The sequence below is a fragment of the Silene latifolia genome, chromosome 5 (genome assembly GCF_048544455.1).
Source record: "Silene latifolia isolate original U9 population chromosome 5, ASM4854445v1, whole genome shotgun sequence".
Taxonomy (NCBI): domain Eukaryota; kingdom Viridiplantae; phylum Streptophyta; class Magnoliopsida; order Caryophyllales; family Caryophyllaceae; genus Silene; species Silene latifolia.
In genome coordinates, this window is record NC_133530.1 from 21,264,873 (window position 1) to 21,284,672 (window position 19,800).

At 36.8% G+C, this 19,800-nt stretch overlaps 2 protein-coding genes and 1 long non-coding RNA gene across 3 annotated transcripts; 1 reads left to right on the plus strand and 2 right to left on the minus strand.

Moving 5' to 3' along the window:
* Positions 1 to 5,919: 5,919 nt before the first annotated feature.
* On the minus strand, positions 5,920 to 6,883 carry LOC141655982 (uncharacterized). Its single transcript, XM_074462957.1, has 2 exons — positions 6,580 to 6,883; positions 5,920 to 6,433 (listed from the first exon to the last, which is right to left on the minus strand). Exons 1-2 carry the CDS (start codon positions 6,830 to 6,832, stop codon positions 6,150 to 6,152), a joined length of 537 nt encoding a protein of 178 aa, XP_074319058.1. The 5' UTR covers positions 6,833 to 6,883; the 3' UTR covers positions 5,920 to 6,149.
* A 3,854-nt stretch (positions 6,884 to 10,737) lies between these two features.
* Positions 10,738 to 11,728, plus strand: LOC141657036 (uncharacterized). Its single transcript, XR_012548630.1, has 2 exons — positions 10,738 to 11,087; positions 11,457 to 11,728. It is a non-coding gene; the product is annotated as an uncharacterized LOC141657036 (long non-coding RNA).
* LOC141657035 (uncharacterized) lies at positions 11,178 to 18,952 on the minus strand. Its single transcript, XM_074464148.1, has 14 exons — positions 18,659 to 18,952; positions 18,469 to 18,515; positions 17,221 to 17,421; positions 17,015 to 17,109; positions 16,489 to 16,679; positions 16,190 to 16,371; positions 15,485 to 15,829; positions 15,145 to 15,209; positions 14,395 to 14,443; positions 14,123 to 14,279; positions 13,029 to 13,113; positions 12,873 to 12,942; positions 12,648 to 12,788; positions 11,178 to 12,081 (listed from the first exon to the last, which is right to left on the minus strand). Exons 1-14 carry the CDS (start codon positions 18,831 to 18,833, stop codon positions 11,764 to 11,766), a joined length of 2,121 nt encoding a protein of 706 aa, XP_074320249.1. The 5' UTR covers positions 18,834 to 18,952; the 3' UTR covers positions 11,178 to 11,763.
* Positions 18,953 to 19,800: the final 848 nt, after the last annotated feature.

A 19,800-nucleotide genomic window follows, 5' to 3' on the forward strand; every position in this document is an offset into this window, starting at 1 on the left:
GATGACATGTTAATTGTTGCAAAAGATAAGTCACTTGTTAGCAAGCTAAAGGCCCATTGAGCAAAGAATTTGATATGAAGGACTTAGGTCCTAAAAGAAGATTCTTGGTATGGAGATTAACAGGGGATCGTCGAAAGCGGGAAATTAATACTATCACGTAGAAGAGATATATTCTCAAAATGCTCGACAAGTTCAATATGCAAGACAAGAAACCTCACAATACTCCTCTTGCCGCTCATTTTAAATTGTCATCCAACAAAGTGTCCACAGACGGATCATGACAAAAGACGAATGTCACATGTCCCATATTCAAATGCCGTTGGGAGTCTTATGTATGCCATGGTGTGCACTCGGCCCGATCCGGCTTATCTTTGTTAGTGTGGTTAGCAGATTTATGCACAATCCAGGCAAAGAACATTGGGAATCCGTTAAATGGATTCTTCGTTATCTGAAGGGTTCTTCTGATATTGGTTTGGTATTTGATAAGCAAAGAGCTGATCCCGGAGGTGTAGTTGGTTATGTTGACGCTGACTACGGCGGCGATTTAGATCGGAGAAGGTCACTTTCAGCCTATTTATTTACTCTTTGTGGCTCTGCTATTAGTTGGTATTCTTCATTACAAGCCATTGCGGCTTTATCAACAACTCAAGCGTAATATATTCTTTAACGATCAAGGTATGAAAGAGGCGATCCGCTCCGAGGCTTGGTGAGCGAGCTTGGTTTAAAACATGATATTCTTGTAGTATTTTGTGATAGTCAAAGTGCGAGTCCACTTGACCGTAAATAGCAAGCATCACTCAAAAACCAAGCACATTGATATCAAGCACCATTTTATCCGAGATATTGTTGAGGCAGGAAATCTAACCGTCGAAAAGGTTCATACAACTGAGAATCCTGCAGATATGTTAACCAAACCCCTCACAACAGCTAAGTTTGACCATTGCTTGGACTTAGCTGGTATTATTCACACTTAACAAGGCTTCAATGGCGAGAGAGATTATTTCAATGCGAAAAGGTGAGTCAAGGTGGAGATTGTTGGAGTTATGCCTCTCCTTTAATAAGAAGATGTTAGAACCTATTCTAACTTATTGACATAATAATGAGAGTACATGAAACATATGGTGTAGTAATGAAATGCAAAGCAACGCATGGTGAAGTAATGCAAATGAAGCAACTGATGGAAATACTACACCAAACGCATTTGCTCATTTACTCCTACATGCACTATAAATTCATGTGCAATTCTCCGCAGAATAATCACACAACAAAACTACAACATAATATATTCTTCTCTTCCTCCTTTATTACTACTCTCTATAATCATTTTGGGTGCTAATATTTAACACCTCTTGAGAGTTTATTATCTTGGCTATTTCAATAGTCTTTGAGGAAATTATCCTTGTACTCCCACATCATTATAGTGAAATACTTGGCTCTCTCTCTTGGTGGTTTTTTACCTCTATTTCAAAGAGGGTTTTTCCACCTAAAAATCTTGGTGTTATTTTATTGTCTTTTCATTATTTCTCTTAAATCTTTGGTTGAATTTATTCGCTTCCGTACTCTATACCCCCAACAGACCTTACAATTTTTTGTCTTGTTACAGTTTTTAATTAGTAATTGCTCCAATCGTTTGTTTACCTTCACTAAAATACCCCTCATATGTAATAAAAAACGATAAACAAAAGATTGAGACAGAAATGGAGTAGTTCAAACCTGCCTTGGGCAAGTTTCGAAAGGGTACGTGATTATTGGCCCTAGCTTATCGATTGAGCATTTTTTGCGACATAGGTTTATATGCTTTTGGCTACGAAGCCATTTACGTGCGTGACATCAGATGAGATTGAGTATTGTATTTATACGATAGTAAGCAATGTTCCGAGAAAGTTAAAGGTGTTTTACATGAGACGAATAATTGCTAAGATACAAAACTTCAATCACTTTTTAATACAACCTATAAAATACCGTGATCGATCCGTATTTAAGCCTTCCCAACTTTAAATTCTAATTCCGTAACTATGAGAATTTCCAACTTAAACATCAATGTACGTCAACAGTAGCCCAATCAATAAAGTCAATATTGAGAGTAGACGACTTTATTCTTTGGAGTTGTAATCTAAGGTCAGAATTCGATACTTTAAATCACACCACCAAAAGCAAAAACAACAAAATCACAAGACAAAGTGCATAACTTACAACAACCAACCATTTCTTTAGTAAACTTCAGTTAGTTTATGTTATGACGATAGGAGGGGAAAGGATTGCATAGAGAGAATTGTATTATTGATTTGAATGTTGTTGTGTTATTCATATCATTAGAATGATCGGTATTTATAATATTACTAAAACCCTAGGACGTAGCCGTCACTATAAAACCCTAAATGATAGCCAGCTCTAATGAGCCTAATATCCTAATACCCTCCCGCAATCGTAAAGGCAGTACATAGTACGAATTTTACGATTGGAGAAACACAAAAGAAATAATATAAAAAGAAAAAAAATGAAATCTTCAATTCCTTCGATCTTCGATCTTCATTAATCTTCTTCGTCTTCGAAGGTAGGTAAGAAACGAGTATAAGACTCGTTAAAAATTTTCGAACAAGAACGTAGGCCCTGTTTGGTAAACAGCGGATTGATATTAGCAGAAGCAGATTTAGAAAGCAGATTTGACTAGCATAATGATTTAGCGGGTTTGACTAGCTGATTTATTTAGCAGAATTGTTTTAGAGGTGTTTGGTAATTGACAGTTTTAGATTAGCAGATTGTTTAGATTCTTTGTAAAATGACAAATAAGGATATGAATAAATTATTTATTAAATATATAAAAGGAAGGTTAATATTTTTTAAGGGGGTAAATAAGACAAAAAAATTTCTTTCTAATCCGCTAACCTAATATGCTAGTAGGAGCAGCATATTGCAAAATAGCATATTGGACCCCAATATGCTATTTCAATATGCCATTAACCAAACGCTCTAAATAGATATTCGTAAGTCAAACATGCTAAACCTCTCAATATCTTTGAAATTTGGCCAATATGTCATTTACCAAACAGAGCCTAAGTGTTTTGGTTTGTCGAATATGAGTTAATTTGCAGAACCCTAATCGAACCCGACAAATATCAATAAAACGGAAAATTATCCGTCAATTTCAAGATCTGGAGAACGTTAATTTTTTCGGACTCCAAATAAATTAAGTACCACCTCAAACGAAGTAAAAGACGACTAATCAAATTTCAAAGGAAAAAAAGAAATATTTTTTTTCATTTATTTTTGGATTTGTTAATTCGGGGGATCTGCTAGGCAATTAGCCTTGGATCTGCTAGGCAATTAGCCTTGGAAACATTAGAAAAGCTAATTTGCCGTAGACCCTTTTTAAGATGACAAATTTTTTTTTTTTAATTTGTGTTTTTGATTGGGTGTGTAATTTTCCGACCACCCACCGGTAAGAATGCGGAAACGGTTTTTTTAAAGTCCTCAAGAAAGAGGTTCTGATACCATGTTAAGATTATAAAGGGGATATTGCATAAGTAAGGGCCGAATTTTATTCGCCCTTACTTAGTAATATACTTGTTGAGTCCTTCGCAGTGAGTCGGTGTACTTATCGAAATAGGTGTAAGAAATCGGCGCATAAATAAGTGAGGTTACATCCTAAAATCAAATCTTATCTATATTAATACAAAAGACAATACTCAATCCTCAGCGCGCCACGTCATTAATGCAAGTTTTTTTTTTTTTTTGGAAACTCATGTTATGGTGGGACCCGTGAGTGTGCAATGTATTTATTTCTTCAGATTTTCGTCTTTTTAAACATGCGATAAATTCCGTCTTACAACAAATTCTATGAAGTAATATTATGAAAAAATTCTATGAATTAATATTATGAAATAATTTTATACATTCCGTGTAAATAAAATTAATAACATATACGCAGAATGAATTAGAAATGCGAGTAAATGAAATTGAATTACATAATTTTTAAAACAAAATTACATAATAATAAAATTATATAATTTCAAGAAGGAATAACATTTATATACGGGATCGAACATAAAACGCAAATGAATTACATACATATGTTAAAGTTGATTATATTAGATTATATTTCTTTTATCCAGATGTAAAGTTTTTTATGTATGCAATTTTTATTTACAAGAGTAGATTACGTTATTTCCTTATAAACCAGTGTATGTGAACACGTGCTTTTACAAATTTAAACATAAATTATGTAGATCGTAGATTTAGACCAACTAGATAAGACAATAAAATGTAAAAACAAATATACATCTAACAACATGAATAATGGCCCAAATACATACCCGTGCAATTTTGCACGGGTTTAAAACTAGTGATAATAGGAATAGCCCATTACTTAGTTGAGAGTGGAGAGTAGTGTTGAGATTCTTGTTGATCGTGTACTTCGCAGCAGGTTTATTACAGAAGCAGATGTACAAAATCAGCTCATAGTGGTTTTATGTTAAAATCAATTGGTAATAGGAGGAGTAGTCCACTAGCTTATAAAATAGTCTCCTTAGTCTAAATTTATCTGATGTATGTACATGAAATAATACCTCAACACACACATGTCGAGTACTTCACACGCGTATATAAAGGAAGAATACTGAGAGCAAGGTGTAAACCGGATAAAATAAATGTTAAATATTTTTTTTTACAGTGGTAAACATATTGAATTACGTACATAATGTTAGTGTTACAACCCTTAGTACGTACATAATTGAATAAAACTACGAGATTATTATTGTCTAAAAGCCTCAAAGTCCCAACAATTTTATGAGTAACGAACTAACGACATATAAATTAGTAGATAAATGAATACTAAATGTTAAAGTTCCCAATATCTTAATATCTCGAATCCGTTTTAAAATGGGCGATTTTCACTAATTATTTAACTAATAGGTCGATTCCCAAAATAATTGTCGAAAATGGGTCCACGTAAGCTTGGAATTTACGAAGCTATGGTCAAGGGTCAAATCGCCACGGCGCTTGGCGACTTACTTCAAGACATATTTCCGCGACTCCCCCCCTTCCCAGTTTTCATAGCCCCAAATCAGGAAAAAAAAAAAAATTTAGGCAAAGTCGCCAGCCCCCATGGCTACTTTAGGCCAAATCGTCAGCCCCATGGCTACTTGAATCTGAGACATACTCAGCTATTTCGACAAAATTGGCTCAAACACTGCCCATTCAAGTCGCCAAGGTGCATGGCGACTTTAGGCAAGTCGCCAGCCCCCATGGCTACTTTAGGCCAAATCGTCAGCCCCATGGCTACTTGAATCTGAGACATACTCAGCTATTTCGACAAAATTGGCCCAAACACTGCCCATTCAAGTCGCCAAGGTGCATGACGACTTTAGGCAAGTCGCCAGCCCCCATGGCGATTTTATGCTCAATTATCATAACAGCAAAATTTAGGTTTGGTTGCAATTTGGGTATGGTCGCCAACCGAGATGGCGACTTAAATACAAACCTAGGTTCGGGTATGACGTGGACCCATTTTGGATAATTAGTTTCAAAGTCGACCCATTTCGTTAAATAATTAGTCAAAATCGCCCGTTTAGCAAAAAAAAAATTCCAATATCTCATATAATCATGCTTGTCATTATGTATGAAGGTCAAAATGACTCAATAAAATCAAATTTACTAATTAACAATTCAAACTCAATATATAATTCGTGTAAGACATCACTCTTAGCTAATCATTAATTATTATTGTGAGTTCGAATGTTTAATTTTTGTAATTGACATGCATCCGCCTCCAACATCAAACAAGCGACTCCTAATAATGTTGAAAGGTATAAAATAATGCGTAATTTGGATATGAATTGAGGGAGTAACATTTGTATAAGAAAAACTAAATAGCTCGATAAGTAACATGTAATCCCTACAATATAAACTTGAACAAAATAGTAAGAAAAATTATTCTTCAATTTTGCTAAATTTCATTTATAAATCGAAAACTTTAGCATAGTGTATATAACACTAATGCTGAAGTAACAACAATAAGAACATACAAAGCACCAAATACAAATACATAAGAATTAAATTGAGAGTACAAATAAATGATTTCTTAATTTTAAATCATTATATAATAAGTTAATAGAGTACTTAAGTCAAGTAGATTAAGCACATGCAAATGCTCAAGGTATCCCACCTCCAATGCCACCACCAGCACCTCCACCAAATCCAGCCCCGCCACCAAGTCCGCCAAGACCACTGAGACCACTAAGCCCCCCAAGACCGCCACCGCCTCCACCTCCAAATCCACCACCACCTCCAGCTCCTCCACCTAGTCCACCTAGCCCAAGACTCCGCTCCACTCCGCCACCAAATCCAGCACCACTTCCAAGTCCAGCACCACCACCAAGACCACCACCGCCACCACCACCAAAACCTCCACCACCTCCTCCGCCTAGACCACCACCTAATCCTCCTCCAAAGACCAAAGACTCCCTCCACCTCCAAATCCAGCTCCTCCTCCCGCACCAGCACCACCACCGCCTCCCAAGCCACCTCCACCACCTAAACCGGCACCGCCTCCCAGGCCACCTCCACTGCCTAAACCACTACCTAATCCTCCTCCAGCACCAGCTCCACCTCCAAGTCCAGCACCGCCTCCAAGGCCACCTCCACTGCCTAAACCACCGCCTAAACCACCGCCGCCTCCACCACCTAACCCGCCTCCACGACGGCCAAATATGAATGTCTTCTCGTCATCAAAAGATGAGTGAGTGTTTCCTAACACCCTAACACTAGAAGTTGTGTGCACTAGGGCACCAACAACTAGCAAACATACCAAGTACATGTTACTATTACAAGTCATTTTCCGTTAGATGTTTTTAATGTAATGATTTGGGATGAGAAATGGAGAATCGAACGAGGAATTATATAGTGATGGATTTGACCATAATTCTAAACGGTTGCCAACTATATTGTTAAATGATATGCTGCTTTTTCATCAGTAAACTGTATTCGTATGTAACTCTTTTAATGCCATCAACAAAGTTACAACTTACAAAGAAAGAGCATGGCAAAGTTATATTAGCTTCACGTTCATATCGGTAGATCATGTTTGATCGTTTGGCCATAATAATTATTTAAGTCTTGTTAATTAGTACTTCTTTCAGACCCTATTATTACATGGACCAATTTTAAATTGAGCACTTTAGCGTTTAGATAGATGAAATTTGCATGCTTTTGGCTAGGAAATATTTACGTGTGCATTACATTTGTTAACGTACTTTAAGGGGGTTTGTCTTGTGTTAAAGTTGTGAAGTATAAGAATGAATGTATATTGTTATTGATGATTAATAAATTACATATGCAGTGAATATATACTAGAGCTAACCTAACTAACGAGCTAACAATTAGGTAACTAATGCTATAAGTTAGGAGTACAAAGACTAGATAAATTACACATGTGACTATTGACTATTTGCATAACTGTTTGAGTAGAATAAGGAGTCACGTATGAGTAGTTTGTTGAGTATTTGACTTAGGTGACTTATTATCCTTAATACGCTCCCTCAAGATGGACGGTCGTAGAGTAAGGCCAATCTTGGAAGCAAGAAGGAGGAACCGGGGTTTTGGTAACGGTTTCGTAAGTGCATCAGCAAGTTGATCATCACCGTTTATGTGTTGAACCCGAAGTTTACCCAGTTGAACTTGTTCACGAACGAAGTGAAATGCAAGGGCTAAATGTTTCATTCGGGAGTGAAAAATAGGATTCGCAGAATAGTTCGCCGCTCCCAAATTATCGCAGAAGACAGTTGGTACCCGAGAGGGAGTGATACGAATTTCTGACAAAAGAGATTGCAACCATAAAATTTCTGAAGTTGTATCAGCAACGGCCCGAAACTCTGACTCGGTAGTCGAACGGGAGATAGCGCGTTGTTTCTTTGACGACCACGAGATAGGATTTCGACCAATAAACACAATAAAACCAGTAGTTGAGACAAGATCATTTTTATCTCCACCCAAATCCGCGTCACAATAAGCATGTAAATTAAAGGGAGTATCTTTATACAGATGAATACCATGATGAATCGTACCCTTTAAAAACCGCAGTAGTCTCTTTAGAGCAGTCCAATGACTAGCAGTGGGATGGGAAACAAACTGAGCCAACTTATTAACCGGATAGGCTATGTCGGGACGAGTTAAAGATAAGTATTGTAAGCTACCAACAATTGCCCGATATGAGGTTTCATCGTGGACAGGAGAAGAAGTCTCCCGAAGTAAAGGCGGATGCGTGACCATAGGCGTGGTCGATGAAGCACAGTCAAGCATGTCATAGCGAGCAAGAATATCAGATATGTACTTACTTTGATTGAGATGTAATCCTGCCGCTGTAGGTGTGACTTCCATACCTAAAAAGTAAGAGAGTGGTCCCAAATCTTTTAATGAAAAACGACTTGAGATGCTATTAATAAAGACAGAAACATCTTCAGCATTGGAGCCTGTAATTATTATATCATCGACGTAAATGAGAACGAAAAGACGAGTATTAGTTCTTTCAAAAATAAACAAGGATGAATCGGATATCGAATTTCGGAAACCATAGGAAATTAAGTAATTTTTGAGCTCGGTGTACCAAGCCCGAGGGGCTTGTTTCAGTCCATAAATAGCTTTACTTAACTTACACACATGATTTGGAGAATCAGAATTGACGAACCCGGGTGGCTGAACCATGTATACTGACTCGGTTAGTCGGCCTTGAAGGAAGGCATTATTAATGTCAATTTGTCTTAATGTCCAACCTTGAGTAACAGCAAGAGATAAAATAAGACGGATGGTGGTGGGTTTAATAACGGGGCTAAAAGTTTCTTGGTAATCGAGGCCGGGACGTTGATGAAAACCTTTTGCCACAAGACGAGCCTTGTGTTGTTTAAGGCTACCATCAGGGTTGTATTTGAGACGGAAAACCCATTTGCAACCTACAATATTTCGGGCTTGGGTAGAGGGCACTAGGGTCCAAGTGGAATTACGAATGAGGGCATCATATTCCGCTTGCATAGCTGACCGCCAAAGGGGATCAACTAAGGCTTGTTTAACAGTAGTAGGCGTGGCATAGGTAGTGGGTACGGCTGATAGTTTGGCATACTTTGGGTTCGGTTTGACAATATTATTCGAAAGACGGGTGTTATGCAGAGGGGGATTTGAGGTGGAGGCAGGCTGGGTAGATGGTTGTGCGGTGGTGTAGTCATTAGGGGAGGTGGCAGAGGTTACAATTTCTTCAGCGGCAGAGGCAGTAGCGGCTGCCACGTCGGAAACAGGGGCATTGGCAGGGGAGGGTGTCGTGGTGGCAGGTGAGGACGTTGGGGCCGTGGTGGCAGGGGTCGAGGACAGGAGTGGGACAGAGAAGGAGCACCAGTCCGTGGGTGTTATGGAGGTGGGAGAGGAGGTTGAGTTTGAGAGTCGAGGGTAGGGAAATTCATCATCTATAAACCGGACATGACGGGAGGTGTAAATTCGATTAGTGAGCGGGTCAAGACACAAATATGCACTTTGTGTTTGTGCATATCCAAGAAAAATACATTGGATGGAGCGGGGTTGGAGTTTGTGAGCGGTGTAGGGACGTAACCATGGGAAGCATAGGCAACCAAAACTATGGAGTTTTTGGAAGTTAGGATCTTTATTGAAGAGGATGGAATAGGGAGATTTGTTTTGCAAGGTAGAGGTGGGCCATGTGAAGTATAAGAATGAATGTATATTGTTATTGATGATTAATAAATTACATATGCAGTGAATATATACTAGAGCTAACCTAACTAACGAGCTAACAATTAGGTAACTAATGCTATAAGTTAGGAGTACAAAGACTAGATAAATTACACATGTGACTATTGACTATTTGCATAACTGTTTGAGTAGAATAAGGAGTCACGTATGAGTAGTTTGTTGAGTATTTGACTTAGGTGACTTATTATCCTTAATAAAAGTTAGTTGTTTTGAATGATTATAGTACTAATTTCTAAGAGGAATAGCTATTTAGAGTATTATTGTAAATGGACAAAAAAAAAGCGAAGGTTACTATTAACTTGTCTTTAATATCCTAAACGAAATTAGCATTGTATAGTACTTACGGTACTTCTAATAAACTATTAGGTACATAGAAAAAAGGTATGCCTCCATTGCTTATTAATTCCACATACATAATATTACACTAAATTAATTATATTTTTACATGCAGATATTAGCAAATTTAAATCATATTTTGTTTAGTTGTGATACTCAAGATATATTGTCTTAAAAATTCAAATAATGGGTACGTGAGAACGTCAACAGACGAATAAAACAAATTGCTAACCTAATACTTCGTAATAAAATGAGTTATATTACATCAAAAACTAGTTTGTTGTATCAATATGATATTAAACTTTTTTCTTGAAAGTTAAAGGGGTTTCACTTGAGATGAATGGCCAAGATACTTCACTTCTTATACATCCTATAAAATATCACGATCGGCTTTTAAACAACTAGCATAATTGGTAAACTCATAAAAAGTGGTGCTCATAACCTAAATTTAAATCTCGTCAACATCAAAATAACCCTTATAATTCCCTCATTACAATCTACACCCAAAAAACACTTTAAATCCTTGTTGGGGAACTATGAGAATTTCAAACTTGCACATCAATATACATCAACACCAATTCAAGCCCAATAAATAGTCAATATTCTAGAGTAGATGACTTTATTCTTTGGACTTACAATCTAAGGTCAGAATTCAATACTTTAAATCACAAGACAAAGTACATAACTTACAACAACCAACCATTTCTTTACTAACTTCAAACTCATACATACATTATCTACATATCAAAACACTTTAGAACTATATTCTTCATGAATTCCATTAATCTTATTTTTCAACCTACTCAAGTACTTCAACTTGAAAAACATACCCAAATTTATCAACCAACAACTACATTCCATGATTCTTGCCTCTTTTCTAGTTACTCAATTACGAAACAACGTCGTCGCGTTGGCATTGTTTCACAAGTTTATCCTTTGAATGTGCAAGGTTTAACCCTTGCTCTTGCTAAACCTCCTGATACTTCAGTTCTTCTTTTAACAAGGTGAAATTTATGTTTTCTGTAATCGTCCTCCACCTGAACATATACGAGTTTACAAAGCGCAAATTCTTGTATACGACATCTGATAATTCATTTTGGATCGTCCAAAACATTCTTTCTGAAGCAGAAGTAATGTTGTTATTGTTATTTTTCGAATTACAGGACATATTTTCACTAATATTTTGTCGGGTTTAACATAAACTCGAACAAAACAAAAGCCACAAGGGCGTTACATTTTTATTACTGTTAAATACACTGGCTTTTCTGTGTGGCGCGTATATGATGAAAGCCACAGGCAGAGAGAAATGACCCTGGCAATATATCAACTGGTGCTTGATTCTGGATCTAATGTATATTCTCTTCAATTTGCAGTGCAGTCTTGCTGGTTGTGTACCTTATAGCCAACTTCGTTGTACCGCAGATAGTCATCAAAAGTTTAGGGGTCGGCAAAGCTGACGAAGATGACGATGATAATAACCTGAACTGAAAGCATGATTCTAGCTGCACCCTTTCAACTTGGTATTCTACAATTTTGGGACAGTTTTCTGTAAACACCAAAACTCTATTCCATTTCTGTGGTGTTCTGTATTTTCAACCCAAAAAATATATCTTACAGCTTAATGAATTGAATTTTGATGGACTAACCCTACATAATTTACAATTGCTTGTGAAGCATTCTTCAAACCACGGTCCAATCATTCTCGTCTAGACCACACGGGTTAGTGGCCTGTGACGCTGGGTTTTCGGGTTTAGGAGGTTTTTTAGAGAATAAGGATGATCTGCTATCGAAAAAATTTGAAAAAGGCTGCCGAGTTGGAGTATCATCTGGGCTGCCGTCATCAGGAGTCGACTTTTTCGGCCTATTTTTGCGATTAAATATTTGCGTAAATTTCTTGAAACGCTGTTTTGGCTCATCGGAGTTGGCATCTTCGGGTTGCTTCATCACCTTCACAACATCCTCCGGCCGAACAAATATTGCCTCAACCGTTTCATAAACCTGTACAGAAGATTATGATTAATTGAAATTTCATATACATTTTGCCATTACGATTCACCGCGTAAAGTGTTGTAAAACCAACAGAAGTTATACAGATAGAAGAGAACATGAACTATTGGAACACTAGACATTCCTTTGATCCTTTCCATCATACTCTCATTACATACTCATTCTTCATTATTTTATCCCATCATTAATGTTTTCCTTTTTGTTTCCGACTTCTAATGAGATTTTCATCAGAGTAAAAGTTCGAATAAGCTCACATTCAATCAAAAGATAAATCAGCTGTCACCAAACTAGGGTTAGTAAAAATTAACCCGGACCAAGTAATCAGGCCCGGAAAAATCTAAACATTGGTGAACCAGAATGACACTGCCCAAGGCTAATCCCATAATCGATGGGATCTTTAATTGCTTCCACCCAACCCCAATGAAAGCTAACACAAAAATTAGCAGCAGCACTGTAATAACTCAACTCGACAGATGACCACACTGAAATTAGCTTAACAATTATCCAAATAAGATAGACATGACATTTAACCTAATAAGTGACTACAAGACACATACCTGGCAGAGATCATCGATTTTCTCTGTCCATGCATCGCCTTGGTATGAGGCAACCACAAAATCTTTACATTCGTAGAACAGTTTTAAAATAGACTCGTCTGTAGACAGCTTCGTTTCAGCAATCACAAATCCTAAACCAAGCTGAAAATCAAAAGCTAGTCAGAGGCAATCAATCTAAGTGCAGTCTATAAAAGTCAAGGGAATAAAGGTAATACTACAACTTACCAATGACCTGAATAGTTGTCCAAAAAGCTGAGAAGGAGACATGTCTTCTAATTCTGTCAAAACCCCTTCTCTGCATAAAGCACCGCTTCTATTAATTGAAATGTCTGAAATTTTTTTTGTAGAATCAATACTTCACTTTTCACGTTTACAACTTACACTGCTAAATCTTCGTCAAAGAGTGGAGCCTGTCGAACAGCAGGAACCGGCTTGGCTGTTTCCCATAGTTCTCTCCACAAATTCCCTACAAATAAAAAAACGAGTGTTCAACAAATATACAAACTTGCAAGAAACACCATCTTAAAAAAAGGTATCAATAAAAAATATGGAGGCAATAGTGTAGGTCATTGGAAACTGCCTTCTTGTGGTTTTAGCACCAGCGTACATTCAACCCCTTCTTACGCCAATTCACTACTTCAGACTAAATCCAGTGAGACACTAGGGTAAAATCATAATATCAACCAAAAATACACACGCAAGTTTCAAATTACGGACCTCAAACAGAAAGTTATGGAGAAATCTGAAAATATTAACCAATGGAGACACTAATACTCTAACGCAGTCTCAAATCTCAATTACTAAATACCCTTGGATGTAACGTAGGTTAGCTTCACTGAGGATTTAGAACATAGCTCACTGAAACTCAAATAAGGCGGCCTTTAGTAGACTATACACTACCATGTGTATAAACTTGATGACAAAACTATTTCGAATAAGACCTTACCTTACCTGAGGAACTTGAGCTCATTTACAAATGAAAACTAAACAACCTATGTTTAAGTTGAATAATGCAATAATGTGCAGCAAATATACAAAATAAAAGAATAAGTAATTATATAAATGTACAAATCATGTCAGCCGATCAGAAATCATTTTGGAACTAAGGCTTGGATATTGGTTGTTGATGCTTGTACAAATTTTTTTTTTTTTTTTTGGGTGCCCTTTTCTGACAGACTATGACTCACGAAGGCACCATCATAGACCAAATTGTTCTCACAAGAGTCTGAACCTCAGACCCTTGAGTTATTCATTTATGTGTTAACTGTTAACCACTTGAGCCAACCCATTTGGACAATCATATGCTCATATTAGCTTTCAAGCTAACTAACTATTAAATGCAAGCAAAGATCAAGTCCAAACTGAATTGAAGTACATAGAGGGCAACAATGCTTGTTGAACATCAGCACACATTAGCTGAATTAAATAAAAAGACCAAATGATCGCCAAAGAGGCAAATGATAACCAAAGCTAACCTTCTTTCCTCATACGACTACTCAATCGACCTCTTGAAGATGTTGACTCCCCTGCAGCAGAACTAGCATCGGACTCGTTGCCAGACTCTTGTTCTGTCCAATCAGGTGGAGAGTGCCATCTTACAAAGTCTTCAAGAATACATCCAGGATTTGCAGCCTGAAAAATAATGAAAAACAGAAAGTAACATGCATTATATATTGACCTTTTCAAGTTTTAGCACATTCAAAGCAAAAAAATTCAGGGAATGTGGCCTCCTGAAACTTTGACACACCTTGAAAGCCTGCATATCAGACAGGAGATGGGAACAGCCAGCACCAACGCTGCATATCAAGTATAACAAGCTGTTAAAACCTGAAACTAGAAACTATTTATGAGGAAAATTGTAGATATTTTGTTTGGCATCCTGCTTTTGTTGGATCATGCAACTATTTGACAGCCGATGGATTCATAAGATAACCAAATTATCAATTTCATAGTCTAAGTAGAAGGTAAATAGTTAACTGAAACCAAATCATCATATTCTAACGGCACAACAATCGGACTGTACTAAATCAGAATCTGCATTATGTCTACCGGCATAATTTATACATCTAAGTATCTAACTGAACACCCAAAGAACTATAAAGTGACTTCATGAATCAACACTTCCACTTATATTTTTAAGTAGCAAATTATCATAACCCTAATAGTTTACTCTAGGCAAAAAGGCTTTGATTATGGAGACAGGGGAGCTACACACTTTGAAGTTCACTGAACGTGAAAGTGTAGCACAATAAATTTTAGAACTAACATTTTATTATTTGGGAGACTTGTGTAAGAAATCACTGTATACATTCTAGATTTTTAAATTAAACAAAGTGGGGCGGAAATGAAGGGTATTCTAATCAATAAAATGCTAATAGAGCCTAATTTGCCAAACGAGATCATTCAAAGAAATAGCGTAAGTAGTATACAAGCTTGCTTGACAAAACAGATGACAATTAGAAACAAACAAAAAAAGGCTAAATTGAAACATACTAACCTTCCTGTTCGCAAGACAAACTCTTCAGCCTCCCGCGCAAGATCCTCGGTGAGCAATGGTCCTTCCTGCCACAACAGATGCACAGTTATACCTAACTACAAACAACTGGCTAGCAAGAATTTATGTTACTGCCACACGGCTGCAAGAATTAGATATGACACAATGCCGAATATTAGACAAGGCTATTTTGTCAAAAGTTTCATTTCTTGGTCTAAAATGAAGTATCTGAGCATTGTGCCATGTCAGAATGTAGGATCCGTGTCATGCTACCAAAGTGAAGTTTGGAAGTAACATAGGAAGAAAGCCAGGAACCATCAATTATACCACTACATCATCAAACCTGTGTCAAGGGGGCATATACGGGCTCTCCAGTCTCCAACATTGTTAAATTTTCAGCTTCACGACTGGCTCCAAGTCTTAAAACAACTTCTCCAGCGACAGTTTTGGCATACAGAAAAGATCCTGAAGTGATTTTTTCAACAGAGGATGGTACCCCATCAGCATCACAATCAGCTTCTTTCATTAACAATTCCAGTGAATCAGTAGCAATAGCACGGCGTTTCTTTCTAGAAACACAACAATTCATAAGCTGCAACTGTTGATAGAGAAGACAGTAATTTAAATCTGGTAATTCATCAAGAGGAACACCAGGTATATATTGCTCTTCCAACCAAAGTGTTCTGAGCTGCACAGATGGAGAGTTACATAAGTTTCAAGGAACGTAACAAGCAACTATGTAACTCACTAAGGAAGTAAGGAGAGGTTTGGATGGTCTACCATATCCTAATTTCAGGTGGTAATACTAAGTAAGATTCAGGCAGAGAATTGAAATGTATTCTATGCTACAATACAAGTCAGCACATAAATCACATGCCATGCCACCTTTCCTGTCTCTTTTTACTCTTTGAATGTAAGTTTAACCAATTACTGGATTGACAAGTCCGCAATTCTTTTAGTTTTATGAGATAATTTGGAACAGGGGAAATCCTCTACTCATATATGGCCCTGATTATTTCAGATAACATTAGTAATACGGTACACTTACTTCAGCAACAAACCTAAACCAAAACTGTGCCATCTTCCGCAATGTCTTAAAGCTTCCTATGACTTCAGATACTTTAACTAGCAGGCTCTCTGGTGCTGCACCATGTATATCTCTTGGCAATGTCAAAGTGCTAGGGAGGTTCTCAACGAGAAAACCGACTTTCCGGCTAGGAGCAAGTCCCTCTGCAAGTATCTTGCAGATATTACAATGGAAGTGAAAGATCACCAAGAGAGACTTGATTGAGACTATATATATAGAAAGTGCAGAATACTTGACCACATCAGGAGCTATGAACTTACCAGCATCTAGTATAGACTGAATAAAAGCCCAAACTTTATCATCACTAAACTCAGATGAAACTTTCTCCTCTTTTCCTCGTAGAACCAACGACCTCACCGCTGAGATGCTCAGACTCGCCCTTTCCCTAACTGGTGAAGAACTTGCAGACGATGTGAGAAGGTCCTTAACTGACTTATAGTTCCTTTCTGATCTAGAAAGTATGGAAGGTTTCAATCAAAATTAGTAGAATTACAGAATAGGGAACAAAACACACACTGTCTACAGTAAAAGAAGACTACTAATGACAGGAGATGGATATAAATATCTAACATGTCAAAGGAATGATACTTAAGCATTGTCAACATGATTTAATTTTCATCCAAGTAGAAAATCAAAGGGAAAATTCCATTCACTCAAACAGAGGTTTCTAACTTTTGGTTTGTACCACGTGACACTTTTATTGGGCGGAAAATCTAGCATAATAAATAAGAAAAAAAAAACAGAAAATGGATGAAACTATTATGTGGACGACGGAAACAAACTTACTCAGTAGCAATGGCTAATTGCTTCAATACAAAAGAAGGCGGAATTATATCTTTGTTGGCATCAGAGCCATCTAAAAGCGACTGGGTCTCAAAACCCTGAAAATTAAAGCATGGATTTTAAAGGAGAATTCCAGCTAAATTAAGTGCTGCAAGGAAACTACAACTTCAATGCAATATCCCCTCATTGACAATAGAGCTATTACTCACCCTCGATTCAGAAGATATTTTTTCATTATAAAGGTACAAATTTTCATCATATATAGGGAAGGACATCTTTGGACTCTCAACTTTCACCACTTCTTCGGTTCCCTTTCTACCTTTTCCGATATTCCTTAATCTCTCATGCCATTCTTGCTTTGTCCCCAAACTTGGTGGTTTCCATCGGAATTGCTTTGATTCATTAAAAGCCTGTTAAAAGAACGCTAGTTAAAAAGATCGTAAATTGCCCATGAAGGTGGATAAACAACACAAAATGAGAATAGTGCCTAGGTTTGCTGAAACTGAGACATTCTCCAGTCCAGGCAACAAAGTATTATTAAACAAACCAATAGCAGATCGACCATTGTTCCAAAGTTTTGCAACTTTCCTAAGTCAAAAATGCACCAAATAGGTGACCCCAACAAAGGCCGTATTATACTACTAGCTTATGCAACGCAGTAACCCTTTAAAGAGCTGCAAATGCATCCTTGGTTTAATCACATAACTATGTGTTTTCAGGATAACATCTCAAAATGCACAAAAAAAAGACAACTTATTCTGAAACACGAGCTTTGAATCAAATTTGAATAATTTCCCAGTCCACCCTAACATTCAGTTTTCTATTCACACCACGACAAAGTAAGTTCATCCTATTCTAGTAGATTGATTTCCATTCATGCGCATTACTTCTCAATAACAAAAGATTTCACATTTTTTAATAATCTTCCAATCCTCGCTTAAAAATTTCAACTTGAACCATCAAAGATTCAAAGTGATACAGTGAGGAAAAAAAATCAACTCTTATACTCATAACAGAGAGCACGTATTCCCCGAGTATTGACGTCAACACTCGCAAGCTTATGAATTACTGCCACATAACAAATTCACAAGCATGTAACAGCTTGAGCTTAGTCCAGTGCTGCAAGGGTTATGAAATGTTGAATCATAGGCCAACCTTGTGAAATTCAAGCCACACATTCACGGTGTCTTAATAGTCGATAAACAAACACAAACAATCTAACGAATTACCTCCACATAACAAATTCACAACAACTACCAGCTCAAGCTTGATCAATCTTCTACTACAAACAACGTTACCCCAATGCCGCAAAAGTTTCAGACTTTCAGCAAATTGCAGGGTAAAGGGGGTCGATAAGCAACCAAAGACCGGTTTTCGCAACAAATCATTAACAGCTCAAAAACACCATTATCATAACAACAAATCAAAAATTCAATCAAACATAAAAAATCAATCACCTTTTGCTCAAACTCTGAATTCACCACCTCGCCAAACTCATCCGAATCTATATTCCACAAAACAAAATTGTCAATTTTTTTCCATCCAATTAAACAAAATGCCTAAAAATAACCACTATCAAAATTAGCTATATCTTTTCTTCAGCGAAAATATAGAATAAAAACCCTAAAAAAGAGGGGAAATGAAAACCTTTAAGATCGGATTTAAAATCAAGAAGAACTTGTTCCGCTTTAGCAGCAGCGGAATGAAAGGCGAACCTAGCCTTAGATACTATTGATACTGATGATTTTGATCCTCCTCCTTCCCCTTGTACTACATCCGCCATTGTTGTTGATTCTCCGAGTTTTTCGTTCTCCATTTTCATTCTTCATTTTACTCTCATTTTTTAATTTAATTTATAGCTTATTTTTTGAGATGTACAGTGAAATAAGACGAAGAAGAAAGGAAATTAAGATTATTATTAATATTATTATATTATTAAATAATTAAATAATTAAGATTATTATTATCCGTTTCGTTAATTTTCAAATTAATTATGTCATTAATTTGTCAACTGGTGTTTATATTTTGTGAGAGTGAGGACTTCGTCGTTTTAGTGTCGTTTTCGTTGGATTTGTGATTATGAGATGAGAATATGAGATGGATTAACGCGGATCCACCGAATTATAGTGGGGGTTTTTGAATGTTAGTTAGGTCAATGACTAATGAGAATTGACATAACTCGATCCAAAAAGACTCGATTCAGATAAGGTTATTTATTCGATGGTTTGAATTAAAAAAAATGGACTTGCATGTTTATGAAGTTAATGTTATTTTGATCTTCGGTGCGCATCGAGATGAAGCCGATAGACTAATACTGGACTGTGAATTGAACTATTTTCATATGAAGTTAGTTTGTATATAATTATAAGAATTCTCTTATTCCAACTTTGAGTCTTGGGGTTCGATTCTTGTCCGCGACGTAGTGCGTTCATTTGGCCAAAAAAAAAAGAAGAGAAAACTACACTGAAGTAGTGTTTCTAACACGTTAAAGATTTTGGTGTTTATTATTTAGTCGAACTATCTTGATTAATTAGGAGTAGTAAATTTATGTCTAAATTATGGATCACTCTGCAAATTAATTTGCATAAAGTTTAGTCGTTCGTCCACCTTTTTAGTTTTTACCTTATCTTGGTGCTCACCGAGTCACCGGTCCACCTATTTCGATCTAGTGTAGTTCTAAACTGAATTAATAAACACCTATACATCTAGATTTGTTTTTATAGATACGAGGTGTTTGGGAGTTGAATTTTATGTATTTTTATATATACACACAACGCATACGCGCGTAA

Coding starts and splice junctions, on each gene's coding strand:
- LOC141655982 (XM_074462957.1), bottom strand. CDS start 6,832: ATGACTTGTAATAGTAACATGTACTTGGTATGTTTGCTAGTTGTTGGT. Junction 6,434..6,579: donor TGGTGCTGGAGGAGGATTAG/GTAGTGGTTTAG, acceptor GAGGAGGATTAG/GTGGTGGTCTAGGCGGAGGA.
- LOC141657035 (XM_074464148.1), bottom strand. CDS start 18,833: ATGAAAATGGAGAACGAAAAACTCGGAGAATCAACAACAATGGCGGAT. Junction 17,422..18,468: donor ATTCAGAGTTTGAGCAAAAG/GTGATTGATTTT, acceptor TTCTTTTAACAG/GCTTTTAATGAATCAAAGCA. Junction 13,114..14,122: donor TAGTCGTATGAGGAAAGAAG/GTTAGCTTTGGT, acceptor TTTTATTTGTAG/GGAATTTGTGGAGAGAACTA.